General features: G+C 35.7%; 1 protein-coding gene across 14 annotated transcripts in view; it reads right to left on the minus strand.

Annotated features, from left to right (window-relative positions):
- LOC138683530 (A disintegrin and metalloproteinase with thrombospondin motifs 6-like) overlaps positions 1-15,801 on the minus strand; it is a 185,859-nt gene that overhangs the window by 36,979 nt on the left and 133,079 nt on the right. For all 14 annotated transcript variants that reach the window (XM_069775470.1, XM_069775476.1, XM_069775478.1 and 11 more), the window contains 6 exons: positions 14,200-14,302; positions 12,361-12,494; positions 10,251-10,374; positions 8,933-9,013; positions 3,542-3,705; positions 1,673-1,811 (listed from right to left, as the gene is read on the minus strand). In XM_069775470.1, coding sequence (XP_069631571.1) covers positions 1,673-1,811; positions 3,542-3,705; positions 8,933-9,013; positions 10,251-10,374; positions 12,361-12,494; positions 14,200-14,302 — 745 coding nt within the window. The remainder of the gene's footprint in view (positions 1-1,672; positions 1,812-3,541; positions 3,706-8,932; positions 9,014-10,250; positions 10,375-12,360; positions 12,495-14,199; positions 14,303-15,801) is intronic.

The following is a 15,801-nucleotide window of genomic DNA, read 5'->3' on the forward strand; positions in this document are numbered from 1 at the left end:
GACCATAGTATATCCTCATACTAAGCTGAAAGGAGAGAAAAGTGCCTGGTTTAGCCACCATAAGCTACTGAAGAAAATCTTCCCCCCTCTCCCCAGGTTCAAATGAATAATAAATGTATGTAGTTATCATGGATTCACAAATCTTCCCTTAAAAGTTAATTAATTATGTCAAAATGTTCTTATCTAGACAAATGCCTAATCCTTCAGAGCCAATTATTTTTTCTGTTGTATACTTTCGAATCTGTGAAGTGACAATGACCTGCATGACAGAAGATCAATGGCTAAAATCTTGTCTCTATCTAAATCAATGGGAGTTTTCCCATAACTTCAAAAAGATCATTAACTCATTGCCATCATAAAAATAGTATTTGGCAGTACTTGGAAGGTTCTGATACTTGAAACTGTCTTTTGCTATGAGATTTTTTTAAAACATTCCTTTTTCTACCAGACTCACCATTGTTAAAATAGTAGTTAAAAAAGCAATCTGTCACTCATTTGATTACAAGAATCCAACAAATGAACAATAAAAAAATCAGAGAAAGTTGGCACCTTCCTCTATTTTGTTTCAAGACTTTCTCTATTTAGCTGCACAGAATAGAATTTGGGCTGTCATTTGTATTTTACATATGGCTAAGCGAACTGCTGTATTTAAACAGCAAACAACTAGTAACAGCCACAGCAGGATCCAGCAGAAAGATGAGTCAAGATGATTCTAAACATGAATACTTCCAGTAGCAGTAAAAAAAGGAAAAGGACAAATATTTGTTCCAAAGGTTCTTTAAAAAAATACGATGTCTTCCTTTTGCTATGGGCAGTGCACAGTGCAGTAGAAAACTGAAATTCTGAGGCAGATTTAAGGCTCTCTCCCATATCTTCTGAAAGTGAAGTATGTTGGGGAGATGATGCATTCAGTCTCCAGAGAGAAGAAAGATACTGTTTACACAGCACTTCTACTCACCAGTCCATGCAGCAGCAATGGTGTTGGCTTTGAAGGAAGCCAACTGTCCTGCTCTCCCAGCCAGAGGTAAAGAATTGCATTGGTGGCCACTAGAGGGAGGATTAGGAATATAGTAAATTGTGGGCAAAAGGCACCCATGATGAATCATATGGGACAACCTACAAATCCCCCACCGCTGCCAATAGGCAACAATTCTCAGACACTGCTATGGGCTGGGAAGTATAATTGAGTTGTTATCATCTGCTACAGAGGAGCTACTAGTATGTATCCTAAACTTTGGTGGCTGGAGGATAGGAGGGCTGACTAGGATCTTGTGAGGCATACCTACAAACACACACAGACACATGCCTTTATTTACAGTTGCCTTATTTGCCTTCTGGTTTTTAACCTCCTTACATAAAACTTCTGATGTCCTTTATCAAGAAAGCTCCTGTGAAAAGCAAACATCCCAGCTTCAATAGAATCTCAGAAGAAGCATCAGCAGACAGAGACACACTGCCAAGATGATACACTGTATTTAACAAAAAGATCTGAACATATTAAATGTACTTGAAAACAACAAAATCCATTGTGATAAGATAAATGTTCTTTTACTAAATTAAGGTTTGAGGCATGTCTGAAAGAAATGTTTTCAATTAGTTACATACATAATTATGTAGTAAACTGTATCTTGCAATTCAGTTTACCCTGAAGTTTGACTGCCTGGTGTCTTACCTCCAGCACAAGTGGCAGAACATTCTGACCAAGGCAGATGATTCCATGCAAAGCCAACTTCATTGTCTCCACTGCCAGTGCAAGAGATGGGAACACTGAATTTATACCTTATACCCAAATTTTGTTCCTGTAGCAGAATCTGTAGTTGAAAACAACTGGTTATACCATTAAAACAGGCAAGCAGAGAGCAACTACAGTGACATTTAATCTAGGTATGTGTTATGTCCTATGGAAGGGAAAAAAGTAACAAAGGAAGCCATAGTAGTTCTTTTAGGTGTTCCCAAAAGAATCTGGACTAACTATTAAAACATATGTAAAAGAAAAGTATTATTGTCTAAGGTGAGCTTTGTCTTTTTTTCCCTTGACACAACTTTATAACTTCTGTAAGTTCTTTATTCCTGACATAATTGTTCTAAAAAGCCATTTTTCATAAAATTAATGTCTTAATGGAAGTTAATTTGGTAGTTGAATAATTACATGAGGTCAAAGTTGATTAAGGACATTACTGTGCAAACATGCAGCAGTCCTCACTGAAATCTTGTGAGGAGCTACTCACATAGCAATTATGAACCTAGCTCTGCCCTTGCTTACACTTCTAGTGACTATAATAATAGTAATAATAGTAACAGCAACAGACTTGCTGAGGTCATTGTTTTCCCCTAATGCAATAGGCAACAGCATTAGCTTGGTGGAATCACACCTGTGGTTCCTTTAAAGGAGTATCAAAACTCTCGCTGCAGATATATCACTGCAAATGATACAGATGGAAGTGCAACAATCACTATGAGCTTTTGTCTACCCTCACTGTTGAACTGCACTTCCACATACTATCTGTCCAACACTAGTCTTTGATTCTCTACCTAACTTTTTCTTTCTGTTACTAATAATATATATCATGTTAAGATGCAGCAATCTGACACATCTCAGTTATTTCTCATCCCCTTCTACCTTCTGTGATATTTTGCAGAGACGTATCTGCCTATATCCATTGGACAAAAGAGCAGAGAACTTTCAGTAAGAAAGTCAGTGGCACTGACTGAATGAGAAAAGGCACTATTAATCATTGTGAAACTCATTCTACATGGACTCTAGCATATCCACAGCTACAGCAGAAAAAACAGGATTTGGGTGTTTGAAAATCTCACCTAAAATGTGAATATCCAGGCAAAAATTATTCTATACACAAAAAAGTCCTGTCTGGCTCAAGCAATCCCTGAACTGAAATCTGGCAGCTGATAGAATATACTGGGCAAGTATCACCCTGTTCTTATACTCCTCCTCAACACAGTAGAGCAACAGTAGGCTCACTATTGCCTACCATCAGAGACAGGGTACCAGGACCCTGGTCACATCTTCTGTTACATTCTCATATTTTATACAATCTATTCAGAGCAATGTATGTCACAGCAACATACTTTAATACAGGTCAAATCATGATACTCTTCTTGTGGTAAAAGTATACTTCACACTCAGGCTAGGCTTAAAACTACTGGCATCTACAGAACTGTCAGGAACTGTCATGCTATATCTTAACACTTCCATGTATCAGCAGTATGCAGAGATACATTATATGCCCCATTTACAATTTCTGCTACTATTATTCCAAAGCACATTTAACACAGATGGGGCATTTTCTGTGAGATTTCCTGGGGCTCTTCTGACTTTATCCCTTTTTCATCACAATGTTTGCTTGTCAGTTTTGAAAGATAAGCAAGCTGTGTTAAAAAGTTTTGTCCCAGCTAGTCCCAGCTAGGCAAGCTGTATACTCTTTGTAAACACAACCTATTTTGATTTCATTCATGGCCTTGTCTTTCCTAAGAACATAAATATATATTTCAAATTTCAGAAATATATTAATTATAACTTTACCATGACTATGAGATTTTCTGAAGTAGGGCCTAGTGCTTCCAAAGACTCTGGTTCATCTGTTGGCCTCTTGTAATGGAAAGCTGTTCCAGCAACATCAAACTTTCTTGGCCAGTCAATAGTCCAGGCACCATTAATATAGTAGTCATCCTCTTCAGTTTTTAAAGCTTAAAAAAAAATACAAGCCACCTAAAAATTGGAAGCAGCATTTATAATGGAGAAACCATTGCAAATTAAACTACTAATCTGTTAGAAGTATGTGAGCTTCAGCGCAACATCACTGTTTTTTCAAGCAACATAAAACCTTTTCTTTAGCCGTGGTCAAAATATCCCTCATGCAGTTTGACAATATTGCCTCTTTAATAATAGTCAATGTGCAGGTATACTTTGCAGATTTCAACATGCAGATGCTATATGGAACAAAACAAAATGCCTCATGCAACTTGCAATATATCTTCAACTTTAAAACTGAGCCCACATGCAATGTATGCTGTTCTACTTCAGATATACGTAGGCCTCAAATGCATAATAAATTATCAATCTAATCTTTAGATTAAGATGTTGGGGCATGGGATAGGTATCTCAGATAATGTGCAGAGGAAAAAAAGAGAAGGACCATTGAGTCTGACATATCAGTCAGATATGATATCAGAGTCTGGCAATCAGCTCTTGCTTTGTTGTCTTTGTCCACTGGTTTTTTTTTTTTTTTTTTTCCTTCTTAAAGCATAAGTCCAAGATACTTCTACTACAACACAGTTACTAGCTAATTAATCTGCCAAGATATTTTATTATACCTAATTTACAGCCTTAAACCATAAAAGTACTGTAGACAAAACATAAATTTCTTAGCTAGCCAACCAATTAGGCTGGACAAGAAGATATTATTCAGGGACTTATATTTGATTTTTTATCAATAATATTAGATTAAGTTTCTAAATAAGAAACTGACTTTGTATCTTAAGGTGAATATTCTGTTAATTAGACATTGACTTCTTGACTTAAGGTGGAGATTACTGAGTTATTTAGCATTCATATTTACTTGAAATAAAATGTTCTTAAAGGCAAAATGATGGTTGGAAATACATGATCAAACAGCTGTGTCATTTTTTGTTGAGATAAATCACTGACTTCACTAGATAGGGAATTTACAAAGTCAAGTCACAATCATAAGGAATAAGACAACTTAGTATCAAGTTTTATTCTCAGCTACATCTGTGTGGACAGACAGATACCTTAAACAGTTAGGGAAAATGTCTGAATGATGCTCAAATTTTCTAAAAGAGATGAGAGAGCATTCATATGAACAGGAGATAGTTCTGTTAGTGACAGCCATATTCAGCAGGTATTAGTAAACATTTCCATCAGCACCATAAGGTCTGTAAAGGAATGTCTTTCCATAGCATATATCTTATTCCATTGACTTCCCTGGATTTACTCTGGAAACACACATGTGCTCTGAGTAAAGAAACTAGCTCTAACACATTCACTTATCTGGAATTCTCAAAGTAATTCAGATTCCTTATTGTCTATATAGGTTTTGTAGTACAAGAAGGAGATGATAGTAAAAAAGTGAGTATAGGAGAACAAGACAAATTGCAAGCAGTACTGTACTAAAAGAAAGGAACAGTAGTTCCACTATTTATCTATTTTAAGTGGGTATATGAAATAACTATGTTACAGCTGAACATCAGTATTTTTTTTTATTAGTGGTCTTATTTCCCCATAGCAAAAATTTCTATCCATCCTGCTTTCACAAAATCTAGCTTAATTAAAAGAGGGTCACAGGGTCTCCCAAAGCCACCAAGATATATTAAAGTCTCTTACTGTGCCACTCAGTCCCAAACATTTTCTCATCAGTATGTCTAATATCTACTAAGAGCAAATAACGAAGTGAATTTTTTACTTATATTATTTGAGACATATGAACAACAAGACATATAAATGAGCACAGCAGAACAAATGTTCTCATACATTGTTTACATAATTAATTATTCTGAAATTATATGCTATCAATTGTATGTATGCTATATACACTTAAACTAATGTATACCCAGAAGTAAAGCAGTTAATTTTTTACCTGACTGCCAAAGAAAAACGCATTTGTATTCTGTAAATAGATTTGCTTAATGTCAGTTGTTATGCATAGGTGAAGGCCACACAGCTGTGAATAGCATTCCAATAATATAATTACATGACAATGATGAAGCAGTGGCATAATGCTATTAGCATATGAGATAGAAGGAACAAGTTAATGTCCCAATCATATAATTTATGAGAACTTGAGAATGCAGGAAGCCCACCAGAAATTAGTACACAACACCCTGTTGCATAAGGGGAATATAAGGGAAGATGTCACCTCGGATCAATCCATTTAAGGGAAGATAACAGCATTACTAAACATACATTTTTTCAGCAGCTCTGAAAACAGGCAATTTTGCTGTTGCTGGGTTATTTTTTGGACAGATCAGTTGAAAATACTGAATTATTTATGCAGCTGCAGAAACGTACTTTTGCTGTCACAACACTAGGAGTGATATTGGTGCAGAAACGATCAGCCAGAGACAGGAGGAGGGAGGACAGGTGCTGATTGAGCTAACTGAAGTTGCCAAATGTCTAACTGCAGCCTAAATTTGAGGTCATGGCTTGCAAAAGAACGGGATCTTAGTTTAAGGAACTGTGGGATGTTTGTTGTAAGTTAGTTTGAAAGCCTGCTAAGTGAAAGGAACAAAGAAGAAACCTCAAAGCCAGTGTGAGGAGCTACAGAGGAGGAAGGTTTTATTTTTTCCTTTTTTGTATATTTCCAAATGTAGAAATTGATTTTTTAGACTGTGGTCACATATTTGGCAGCAGTGCACATAAACCAAAATATGTGTAAATGGTTATTTTCAGCTGAATCAGTTCTCTAATCTAGTTTGTGGTGTGGCCACACAAACAGCTGTCCTGGAACAGAGGGAACTCCATAAAGACAGGGAAGGAGCTGTGAAGTTGACACTGCCACTAAAGAAATATCTATAAAACAGTACCCATGAGGTATGTATTTTAACATAATAAACTCATTTTTAATTACCATAGTGCTTGTACAGTTCTTTTTAGGGAGCAAACTAGAAGCCTTTCTTTCCCCAGAAACTGGTGATCCTAAAATAGTGATCTAGTTCACACTCACAGTACAAAACATCCCAACACAAAATGAAATGGCCCCTGTGACTTATTAAAATTATCTTTCATTAGGATATAATGGCAACTTTGAAAGTTGGAAACACAAGGAACAAGTGAAGGAGAGGAATCATCCATTTGCGTTAACCAAGGCTTCTGTGGCATGAAGCAAGGCAGTGAGGAGAGAGCCTGAAACTCAGGAAACCCCTTGAAATTGTGACAAACACATTAAAAAAGTATTTATGTACCGCTTTACATTTTTAGATCTGTGGCCAGATCAAATACCAAAGAAGTTGCCTATATTTTTTATTTAAGCCAAAAAAAAAGACATTTTTCATTAATTTTATACAGATGGTGCAGATCTAAATGCTTTTCCAGATCCTTTTTCCCTGCTTATAAATTAGAGGGATAGCAAACTTAATTGTAGTAACTAAGAATAACTTCTTTATTCTGGTTTTCAGCTACCCATAGAATCAGAAACAGAATATGAATCTGTTTATTAAATATAATGACACTAATATTGGTATAGATTTCAATCTTACAAAATGCTCTTTTGACAATATGGTTCTTAGCAGAAAATGACCACAATGGGATGCACTGTATGCCTCTCCCACCACCTCTGTTTGAAATGTTAATAGAGGATATATAAGTGTCGTGGTTTAACCCCAGCCGGTAACTAAGCACCACGCAGCCACTCACTCACTCCCCCCCCTCAGTGGGATGGGGGAGAGAATCGAAAAAAAGTAAAACTCGTGGGCTGAGATAAAGACAGTTTAATAGGACAGAAAGGAAGAAAATAACAATAATAAAAATAATAATAAAAAAATAATAAAATAATTAGAATATACAAACAAGTGATGCACAATGCAATTGCTCACCACCCGCCAATTGACGCCCAGTTAGTTCCCAAACAATTCCCCCCAGGCCAACTCCCCCCAATTTATATACTAGACTTGACGTCACATAGTATGGAATACCCCTTTGGCCAGTTTAGGTCAGCTGTCCTGGCTGTGTCCCCTCCCAACTTCTTGTGCCCCTCCAGCCTTCTTGCTTGCTGGGCATCAGAAGCTGAAAAATCCTTGACTATAGTCTAAACACTACTTAGCAACAACTCAAAACATCAGTGTGTTATCAACATTCTTCTCATACTGAATCCAAGACATAACACTATACCAGCTACTAGAAAGAAAATTAACTCTATCCCAGCCAAAACCAGGACAATGAGCAACCTTACCCACAGTATATTTTGACATAGGGGAGGGGCCAGGGGGAGCATGATGCTGAAAGAATAATAAGCATTCTATTGCTGGAGTAGTGGTGTTATTCCTGCAGAATGGAGGGAGCTTGATAATCTGCTGAATTAAAGGAGGGTGGGGGCAGGCAGAAAGAAAAGTAGGCATCCAACAGTAAAAGGTACCATTATTATCAATATAATCAATTTAGGAATTAATGTACCTAGGAGAATATTTTCCCTTCAAACTCACACTTACAGGCATCATGTGCAAATCGGGGTACAGAGACTTTCAGAAATGCATGTTGCTTTGAGTTCGACGAAGCCAGATTTGTACCCATCAGTATTAAAAAAACAGAAAGCAAATTTAACACAGTCTTTAAAGAAAGGAATCATAATCTGGGAATTTGAATTTAATTCTGTGGTTTACCACAAGCTTCCTGAGTGATCTCGATTAAGCACCTAGTTTTTCTGCACCTCATTTTCCATATCTATCAGGGATGGCATTAAGTCCCTACAACACAGAAACACTGTGGAGTACATACATTAAATTGCCTTAAGATAAGGAGACAGTATTGTTAGCATTTAAGTAACCATGGCTGTTGATGAATAATCATTCCAAGAATAAAATGGTGTTTTAAAACAGTACAATCCACCAAGATCAGAGACTTCCCCAGATGGAAGATGCTACCTCAGAGTGGGACAGTATATCATTTGAGTGTTCCTCATTCACTTCAGTTGAAGTCTGACATTAGAACTATAGTGAAGTTGACCTGATTTTGCACTGACTGGACAAGGAGGAATCACATGATGTATTTCATTAGCTCCACTCAGGAGAATACATCCTAACCAACTGCTGCAACTATCTGACCACAACCTAATATTAACAGCTACCATTCCCTCTGCTGCTTCTACTATGTGTATGGTTTGGCCAAACCAGAAAATGTACCTTCAAATCACATCATAAACTCTAACTTAATAACAGTCTGCTATTTAAACCATGCTCTTACCAATGTAGTTCTTTGACATTGCCACTTCTCTTATTTCAATGTGCACAGAACCTCTCGGAATTTGAATCACTTCCATATAGCCTATAAGACAAAGATAGATTTTATTTCTTGTTGTTTATCTTAAACAATATTAGTCATAAAACTAACCATTAATAAATTACTTACTACTAAAAATTAGCAAGAGATATGGGATTCAAATGTACTTTAACATTTTCTTTCATGTGATATAATGGAAAACTCTTTAAATTTCAGACACAAATTTGAAAGTGATAACAAGAATTTACCATGTAGTCAGGAATTCCTTTTTTTAAATGCTAATAAAAGTCTTTTCAACAGTGTATCACAAGTAATTAATGTATAAAATGATCATAGGATAATTCAGGCTGGAAAGGACCTCAGACAGTCATTTAGTCCAACTTCCTGCTACAAGCAGGGTCACAGCTAGGAGATCAGACCAAATTATTCAGTGCTTTATCCAGCTGGGTTGTGAAAACCTCCAAAGACGGAAACTGTAATACCTTTCTCAGCAACCTGATCCACTGCTGGACTGTCCTTCTGGGGAAAAAGTTTTTCCTTCCATTTGGTCAGCACCTGTCTTGTTTCAATTAATAGCCATTATCTCTCCTCCCACCATGTACCCACCACTGTGAACAGTCTGGCTCTGTCTTCTCCATAACCACCTCCTCATAGGTATTAGGTTGATACTAGGTTCCCACAAACCTTCTCTTCTCCAGGCTAAATAAACCCAGTTCCCTGTGCCTCTCCTCACAGAGGGGCAAGTGCACCAGCTCCCTCACTGAACAGAACTCAGTCCAGTGAATCAATTATTTTCTTGTATTTGGGGGCCCAAAACTGATAACACTAAGATTGCAACACTAATATTGTCTTTTTTGAGCTAAGCTTTCAAATAATTGCCCATACACACTTCCTGAGTTCTTAATAACATGAACTTAAGAGACTTTTCTGGATTCTTTCTATTTTAAAATTTCATGTGTGACTAAATATCAGAATCTACCATACACATTAAAATCATACACAAAATTACTTTTACCATACAACCATAACTAATGAATTAAAAAAAACCCACCCACTTCTTTTTAAGTGCATTAAAGACCATGAGAACTAAGTATTCAGTAATGAAACATATTGTTGTATTTGACATAAATCCAAACTAATACAGAAAAAGGAAACAACAAGGCAAAAGGAGTCAAAGTGAATGACCAGCAGCAATGCCATGCTGGAAATCAATGCAGCACTGTTATTTACTAAACAATCATCTAAATGCATTGAACAACAGAATGGACCTATATGTGCATACCTCCTCTGGGCAATGAATCATTGAAGAAACCTTCAATGGCTTCACATGTACTCCCATCTCCTCCACAAATACGGCATCTATCTTCCTTAGCATCAGACCCCAAAATATTATCACAACCTACATGCTGAGAACAGATAAGAACAAATATTTTAACAGTACGATGGTTTCTTGCACCATTATCTTCATAGTTTTTTGAAGTGTTTCAAGTTTGAGATATTCAGTTGTTCTTTTTATCTACTCTGTTTTTGATAGCTATTATTGTAAGTGGGTTTTCGTTTACCAGAGGAAGAAAATAAAGAAGTAGAACCATCCACATTTTGTTTTGTTACCAAATCTTGATTAATAAATACTTTGTATTTCTACTGTGACTTTCAGGAAGGGATTTCAAAGCATTTTACAAACAATGTAATTATTACAGTTATCAATAAATGATTAGTGACATTTTTATTTAATATCACAACAGCTAATAGCATTCCATCTGTATTGCTTTGTTAAGGGAAACATTTGCTGTGTGTTCCTTAAACATTTATGCAGCATAAATAGTATTATTGTTCCCAAAGGTATTTACAGCTTCATAGACCATCTTTCCACATCCTCCAGGCAAAACTTGCAAGTATTTTTACAAGGTTGAATGTAAAGTGTAAATTACTTCACTGTAAGAATGAATGCAGAATGAAACTTAGTGAAAGGCTGAATTACATGCTGTATTAGATAGGATTCAAAAGCCCTTGGAAAAAAGAGAGAGGTGTCTATAACTGATCATTAAAAGTACATTACATTTCTGATTATCTATTTAAGAAATCTATATACAGTGAACAATGATTAACTCCCTATAACTTATTGATTCATCCCCATTACAAAGCTAATGAAAATATAGACAGCTGAATCTTTAAAAAAAAAAAAAAAGAGAATGAACAAGTAGGATGTAAACAGAATGAATGCTGCGACTTGCCAATTTTTTCCAGGATTTATACAAAAAAGGAGGCAGCTACATAACTTGGTTTACTGTCTAGCAATATTATCTACCATCTTGTAAACAGGTAATACATAGGTCATAAGAGAAGTTAAAATACTTTAAATAATTTATGAAATAGTATTATTCTAACCATTTACATTTCAATTTTCTGATTCACCAAGAAAACAGAGACACAATTTTATTACATAGCTCATTCTCAACTTGAGTTTTAGTCTGATTATTAGTTTTAAAAGATTTCTTGAAAGTAGTAAAATCTTCTTATGTATATAGTACACCAGAATTCCGCATGTTATTTCTTGTGCTTTTTTTTTGTTAGTTTACTAATACACGGCAAATGCTTTTGATGTCATCATATTATTCAATAAACATACATCTTCAGCACTCAGTTTAGCAAAGCACTTAAGCATCAGGTTAAGCTCTAGTTATGTTAGTGGTTTCAGTGAAATCAAATAATTTTGAGAGTCACCAGCATTGTTCAGATGTTTAGACTTAAGTACATAATTAAACACTTCTTTGCTAAACTGAAGCAGCAGTGGGATGAATATAACAATATGAAAATATGGCACAGACCTCCAATTCTCTGCAAATTCATGCAATGCAGTTCTATAGGAATCTTAGAAGATAATCAGATTTTTAGTAAATGACAAATACTTGCATCATTATACACTTTTTCATAGAACTACTGAGCAATAGTGACAACTTTGTTTCAATTACATTAAAAGTAGAATCGTTTGTAACAGGATGAACTAGTTAGAAACAGATTACTATGTTCACATTTACTGTTTTTCAGCCAGAGTGGTGATCTAATTGGAATGATGAAACAGGCCTTGGGACAGGGCAAGGAATCTGTTCATCTCCTGTTGCCCTTTCCACCAATTCTTCAACAGAAACCACAAAGCAAGAAAAAAGACAAAATGAAGGATTCTATGAATGTCTGTGAGAAGATAATGAGATTCAAATTATTTGTCTTATTTATGCAATACCTTTTATTTCTTTTTGTGTCAATCTTACTCTTTCATTAACAACTTGACTTGTAAACACTCCCATTTCATAAGAAACAAGTACCATAATTAAATGTAGGAGATAGCAGACCCAACAAAGTAATCTAGAAGTATTATATAAAACATTTATAACCTTGCATTCTCCATTGATACAGATATCCAGTGAATCAGCATTGCACTGAGTCCCATCTATTACTGCAGGAGCACGTTCAGTGTAAAAATTATAACCTTCAGCCAAGCAGTTTAATGCACATGGTTTAACCCCACCTGGACAACAAAAACAAAGCAAAACAAAACACCAGAATTCTTGAAAATTTAATAAGCACTTAAAAATATATATGCATAAACAGATCTGAATTGTATAATCTTATCTCATACATGAAACATATGTATACACTTTATTTTACTTCCCTTTATTGATTTCTCTACTTGACTGTCTTCCAAAAAAGATTATGGCAAGGATGGCTGGCTCCAAAATGATTCCATTATGTTAATACAACCCTAATGATTATTGAACAATTTAAAACAATAAGGATACAAATTCATTATTTGAAAAACATGAATAATGAAAGAATGTAGTGCTAGAAGTATGTCAGGGTAAATTTCAAAAACAAGATCAGACTATTTCAATTAGGAATTTAGTCCTATTACTTGAATTACACTACAGCTCAGACCATGTGATCACAATGGTCCCTTTTAGGATTTTGGTCTAAAAAACTAAGAATAAAACCATTCAATCCAATAAAATACAAAAGCACAAAGGGGAACATGGACTTATTCACTCAGGGTTTAGAACAGGAAAAGACAAAATAATCAAAGGGCAACCTACAAACTTTGAACAATGACAGAAACATAACTAAGCTTGATTAAACAGTCCCAAAGACAAAAAGAAATCACAACCCTCTTCCCTGCCCCAAAATACCTTTTTATTGCACAGTGTGATTATTTATAATTTGATTATCAAAGCAGTCTTTAGAGACTCTTATAAATGCTTTTTCCTCTTTCTCCTTTTCCTACTCTTCTGACCTTAAGTAAGTGTCCTGGTTTCAGCTGGGGTAGAGTTAACTGTCTTCCTAGTAGCTGGTACAGTGCTATGTTTTGAGTTCAGTATGCAAAGAATGTTGATAACACTGATGTTTTCAGTTGTTGCTCAGTAGTGTTTAGACTATAGTCAAGGATTTTTCAGCTTCTCATGCCCAGCCAGCGAGAAAGCTGGAGGGGCACAAGAAGTTGGCACAGGACACAGCCAGGGCACCTGACACAAATTGGCCAACGGTGTATTCCATACCATGTGATGTCCCATCTAGTATAGGAACTGGGAAGTGGGGGAGGGAATCACCGCTCGGGGACTAGCTGGGTGTCGGTCGGTGGGTGGTGAGCAATTGCCCTGCGCATCATTTGTACATTCCAATCCTTTTATTACTACTGTTGTCATTTTATTAGTGTTATCATTATCATTATTAGTTTCTTCTTTTCTGTTCTATTAAACCGTTCTTATCTCAACCCACTGGATGGGGGGGGAGTGAGTGAGCGGCTGCGTGGTGCTTAGTTGCTGGCTGGGGTTAAACCACGACAGTCCATTTTGGCGCCCAACGTGGGGCACGAAGGGTTGAGATAACGACAAACCTGACCAGATTTTTTTATACTGAACTTGTCACCATAGCATCAAAGGCACTTACAGATAACCTATGTAATCTCTAATTCTATTGCAACTGCAGGTGGAGAAGGGATCCATATTTTAAAGTGGAGTCCCTGCAATGATGCTCACTCCCCTTCACAGTAAAACAAAACTCTACCAGAACAGAGATGTCTCTTCTGTAACATTTTCAGCAATTGACAAAAGTATAAGCTTAGCAAACTTCACTCGTATCTTAATCGAAACATTCAATTTATAAACATCACTTTATATATAACATTTATATAATTTTGAAGACTTCACATATGATAACATTTTTGCAAAGCTACACCATACCTCCAGTGTAGGGTTTCCAGTTATAATACTTTCCCCGGAAAGGCATATTATCAAAGTCCGCACATTGTTTTTCTCGAAAATCACGGGCCCCTGGAGGACATGGCTAAGATAATAAAGATGAAAACAGGTTAATTTCTTCTGAATATCAACATAAAAGGAAATACTTATATGCTTATATTACAAACATAATCATGCAAGAGACCAGGAGATGATTCCCTGCTTTATCTTGTGGCTCTGATTCTGACACTTGCTTTATTGCTTTACAGTTGAAGTGTCTATTTTGCAGTCTTAGGCTGGCATGAAGTAACTGAAGTAATTTAAACAAAGGTAAGTTATATAACAGTTTCCATAAAACTGGACAATCAAAATCATGTCAAACTATGCTTCATAATCGATCCATCAGCTATCTCCTTATAAACACACATAAAAACAGCTGAAAAAATTAAAACACAATATAATTTGGTAAGAGCTCTAGACTCAGTTGTACTGTACTAAGCAGCTGTACTGAGCTATATTTTTAAGACACAGAAAAAAACTAAAACATTTTCTAGAGAGCTGTATCACCTTTGCTTACTTGTAGCCTTGACAAACATATTGTGTTAAGGCTGAGAATGAGACTAGATATCATGCTTGGTCCTGATTCTTACCAGTCTCCAAGTGTGAAGAAATAAAAACTACTTTGATTTAAATTTTCATCACTTCGCATTACCAATTACGAAACTGAAAAACAGCTTTTTTATTTGGAGCAAGGGTAGGTATAAGTGAAATTCATCTCAGGAAAGAATTATAGGAGAGACTGAATTGTTTGCTATTTTTTACATTTTTCATCAGCAAGTTCAAAATAATAATAACTAATCTTGAATACACCCAGAATTTAGATAGCACATGAAACATTGTTATCAATGTTTAAGTACCTGCTGCAATTGCAAGCTTCATCAGACAAAGTATTTGAAATACAGATTAAAATAAATTTTTAGACTGAAAGAGAAAATAATTTGTTTGACAGAAATTAGAGATGTTAACAAATATTACTATTTTATGAGCAACAGAAAAGTCCATTTTATGGCAGTTTTACTAGTCTTCTTACATATCTCAGCCAGTTAGCATTGTTCAGGGATCTGAAATGCATTCAAGTGAAAGGGTTTGTATAAACATGCATGACAAAATTTTACTGCACAATGCAAATATTAACATAATTCTAATTCTTAGTATACATTAATCAAGCCAGCCCATTGCAATATGATTCAAAAACTACAGATTTTTTTCTCCCATTTTGAAGCTGTTGTAATATAAATCAAAATACTGGACATTAGACAGTATTGAAATTTTAAATTTTCTATATATATATCACTTTTTGAATAGAATACATTTATTGGTAAAAAAAAAAAGATACTGTTGCTACTTGTCGTGGTTTCAACCCAGCCGGTAACAAAGGACCACGCGGCCGCTCGCTCACTCCTCCCGCCCCCCTCCGGTGGGATGGGGGGAAGACGGAGGAGAAAAAAAAAAAACAAAACTGGAACCTCGAGGGTTGAGATAAAGGCAGTTTACTGGAACAACACAAAGAAATTGCAACAACAACAACGGTACTAATGAAAAAGT

Source organism: Haliaeetus albicilla, chromosome W (genome assembly GCF_947461875.1).
Source record: "Haliaeetus albicilla chromosome W, bHalAlb1.1, whole genome shotgun sequence".
Lineage (NCBI taxonomy): Eukaryota > Metazoa > Chordata > Aves > Accipitriformes > Accipitridae > Haliaeetus > Haliaeetus albicilla.